Source organism: Anoplopoma fimbria, chromosome 10, assembly GCF_027596085.1.
Source record: "Anoplopoma fimbria isolate UVic2021 breed Golden Eagle Sablefish chromosome 10, Afim_UVic_2022, whole genome shotgun sequence".
NCBI classification, from domain to species: Eukaryota; Metazoa; Chordata; class Actinopteri; order Perciformes; family Anoplopomatidae; genus Anoplopoma; species Anoplopoma fimbria.
This window is the reverse complement of record NC_072458.1, coordinates 1805079-1809057: the sequence shown is the minus strand read 5'-3', so window position 1 is coordinate 1809057 and position 3979 is coordinate 1805079. Positions and strand designations below refer to the sequence as shown.

At 43.6% G+C, this 3979-nt stretch overlaps 1 protein-coding gene across 1 annotated transcript; it reads right to left on the bottom strand.

The window, feature by feature from the left end:
• Positions 1-1425: 1425 nt before the first annotated feature.
• Positions 1426-3141, bottom strand: hoxa11a (homeobox A11a). Its single transcript, XM_054606223.1, is given in 3 exon segments — positions 1426-1658; positions 2488-2634; positions 2637-3141. Coding segments are annotated over 3 exon segments (885 nt in total).
• Positions 3142-3979: the final 838 nt, after the last annotated feature.

The window sequence follows — 3979 nt, the reverse complement described above, 5'->3', positions numbered from 1 at the left end:
TATTTGAAATTAAACAGCTTTATTATTAAATGTGCTACTTTAGTAAATAATATTTTAAAGGCTTAATAAAAACATGTTTACTCTTTGTGTGTCAGGTTGAACGGTTCATCATTTGCATGTTTGTTTATAACAGACTTAGGCACCTGCTTGATATAAAATGATTGTGTGTGTGTGTGTGTGTGTGTGTGTGTGTGTGTGTGTGTGTGTGTGTGTGTGTGTGTGTGTGTGTGTGTGTGTGTGTGTGTGTGTGTGTGTGTGTGTGTGTGTGTGTGTGTGTAAAATGTTTCACATGTGCGTGTTTTTTATTCACTGAAAAACAAAAGCTTGTGGGGAAAAAAAAGTAATTACAACGCAGATTTCTTTTGTCAATGATCTTTTCATTTGTTTTTTATTTGGAAATATAGTATAATACACAATTGGGAATACCAAGCAATTGATTCAATGCGATCACCTTGACCAGCATTGCCCTGTCACCACACTTGAAAATGTATTTTTTTTTTAATCTTCTTTAGACAGCAAGTACCAAAGGATCACGAGTTATGAAAAAAAATATTCTGTTATGCGTATCAGACCAAACAGGCCCGCTACATATATACCTGTGTGGATATGTTGGGCGTGTACCTCAGTGCAACTCCACACGGATCCAAGCTTATCTCTCTGGTTTGGGCCTGCATTATCAATACTCGACTGATAGTCTCCAAAAATCCAAAAGGACAACATGGATTCGGCTGTTGAAAGATACGCAACATATAAATACTTATAGCCCTCATTATGCAGGCTGTACAGAAAATACGACAAAAGGTCAGCCCAGACTCAACACGGGATCCCAATAGCCTGCTTGTAATAATGGACTTTGACTTGGTTAGCCGTGGAATTAAAGGAGATAGTAAACGACTGGCTACAAAATAAATAAGCACACAAAACAAACACAGTACATTCTCATCCGTTCGAACTCATTGTTTGGTCACACCAATATATATATTCAGTTATTTAAGTCACATAGCCGCCATCATCCTAAATCCACCACTTTTCTGACTAAAAAAAAAAAAAGTTAAACAAATATTTTGATTACAAAATACACTTAGTCAGTCAATTGGTGACTGCTAACTTCTGCCCGCGTTAAAAGGAAATTAACAAGGCGTCTGTGAGTCACAATAATATTAACAAGGGTCCTCGCAAGAGAGGAAAATCCGTTTCTACATTTTGCTCATGAGAGTCTGAAGAGTGAAATCAAAGTCCACTGACTTTATTCATGCTCACTTTGAGGTTGATTCACATCGCAGGATACTGTTGTCCTCGAACTTGAAATGAACCACTGAGCAGTGTTGTTGCTGCTGTCTCGGCCATCGTGGTACACAATGTACACGGGAGAGTCTGTAAAGCAGCCAGTCCCACCATGGAAGCTGTGACGGGGCTCCACTGGCCCTAAAGCAGAGGATTGGACGTATAATACTGTAATCTATCTCTGTTCAGCTTCTTCTCCTTCATGCGACGGTTCTGAAACCAAATCTTCACTTGTCGGTCGGTGAGGTTGAGCATCCGAGACAGTTGCAGGCGTTTCTCCTTGTTAATGTACACACTGAAAAAGAATTCTCTTTCAAGTTCTCTGATCTGATATTTGGAATAAGGGCACCTTTTCTTCCGGGTCCTCTGTCCACCTGGAAGGCACAAAAACAAAACGCACTGGTCATAGAAAATAGAAACATTTCACATTAGCCCTGGCTATGTTACAAACACATTTACACGCCCTGGATATTGCTGGATTACGCATGAGTGGATTTCCTCCACATAAAGCATTAATAGCATATTTCCTATTTCAACATTTCAAGTGTCGTATATACAGATATTAAATTACACTGGAAAGATTACCAAACCATTCGTGCTGGTTCGCTAGACACACTTGGGCTTTGACCTTTTCCATGCAAATGAAAACAATAAGCTGGCTGTTAAAGATTAGTAGCTAAGAGCAATACGGAAATCATGGTTGGAGTAGACAGTTTTTACATTCATAATAGTAGTAGTAGTAGTAGTAGTAGTAGTAGTAGTATAATAGTTTTATAGAACACAAAGGGGTAAATCTAAACATTGGAACACAAGATTCTATGTTGGCTTTAACACAAGAGCTTCAAAACCAGAAGCCTCATTACATGCAAGTGCTGTTTTAATGCTAAGAACCCGTGAAACAAGCACGTTTATAACACGTTGACTTTACGCAGGTCTGCATGAGAATCCACATCAATAACTGGGTGTTTTTTTGGAAACGTCAGGGAGTGTAACAGAAAAACCACCGGCCTCATGTCTTTCACGGCCAATTTCAATTCCAAACACGTGATCCTGCAGTTTATAACAAAGTTTTGTTGGGGGTGGGGGGTCTAAAGGCCCTCTATAAACCTTATATGCTTATAAAACAGCATATAAAAAATTTAACAGCAGCGCGCAAGATTGCAAACTTTCTCTCATAACCAAGACTCTGACTTTAATACGTACTGCTGCTGGGCTTCTCCTCATTGTTGCCGGAAGATAAGTGCGGACTGCTGGGCTCATCCTGCTGCTCCTTCTCCTCCTGGTCGTCCCTGCAGTCCGGCTCCTCTTCTGGCGCAGAGCTCGGCTGCTTGGTCGCCGTTTTCTCCCCGAGTAGCCATTTGTGGAGGAGCTCTCCGACGCGTTCCCGTACGCCGTTTCATAAAACTGGTCGAAGACTTGTGGCAGAACGCCATTTCTACCCACGGTGCCGTAGAAATTGGTGGCAGAGGAGCCGGTGTTGGTGTGGTGGTGGTGGTGGTGGTGGTGGTATGCGGCGGCGGCGGCTGCAGGGCTGTTTTTACCGAACATGTCGGTTTGAGCAGACAGACAGTCCCGGTGGACCATGTCCTCCGCGGTGGGGTAGCCGTGGGGCAGGTTCCCCCGGTGAGGCCATTTACCGGACGCTTCAATAGCTGCATAGTCCCTGAACGTCACCTCTCTGACGGGCTGGACCTGCGGCAGGTTGGAGGAGTAGGAGTATGTCATGGGACGGGTGGACGGGGTCTGGGATAGAAACGACGGAAGACCGGAGAAATCAGCCCCCGCCGACACGTAGTAAGTGCAGCTGGGCAGATACATGTTCGATCCGACGGGGACCCTTTCGTCGAAATCCATCATGGTAGTTCACCCTCTGCTACACCTCTGTGTTGGGGTTGGATTCCTCTATAACCGCCCTGAACATGGCTCTGGAGCGCCGTGCCTCTTGCCTCTTTGAAGCAGGTTCGCTAAGCAGAAATTTGGAGACGTAGGCTGACGTGGAGAGCCATCTCCATCCACTGCACGGAGGAGGAGGTCACGTGGCCACGCAGCAGAAATTGACAGATTTTCAGGCTGTGTATATGTGTGTGTGTGTGTGTGTGTGTGTGTGTGTGTGTGTGTGTGTGTGTGTGTGTGTGTGTGTGTGTGTGTGTGTGTGTGTGTGTGTGTGTGTGTGTGTGTGTGTGTGTGTGTGTGTGTGTGTGTGTGTGCATGTGAAGGAAAGAGAAAGATTGTGTGTAGGAGTGGAAGAGACATGAGACTATGAGTCCTACAGCTTGGCATTGTTGCTTTATCGCCATGTTTGAAGATGAATTCCTTAACATGCAAGGAGAACACAGACAGAATGTAATGCTGGTTAAGAGAGCAGAGGGATTGTAATCGAAGCTTTAGCCCGAATATCATAATCAATTTCACAGAAGTGTTGTGCTTTTACACACTACGTGCCATGGGAAATTGTTTGTGCGTAATTTAAGCTTTTCCTTTATTTTGAGGTATGTTCAAAATACGCGAAAAATGAAAGGATTCTGCATGATAACTCGTCCAAACACTACCTGAAAATAACCCAACTGAACCGAAATGAATGTGCATTGACAACATTGACCTGAACTGAAAAAAGGACAACCAGCTTATCTGTGAAGTCTGCTTTTAGAAACCTCTTAGTCATCATCATTTGGTGGTTTTACAACATAGCATTTGG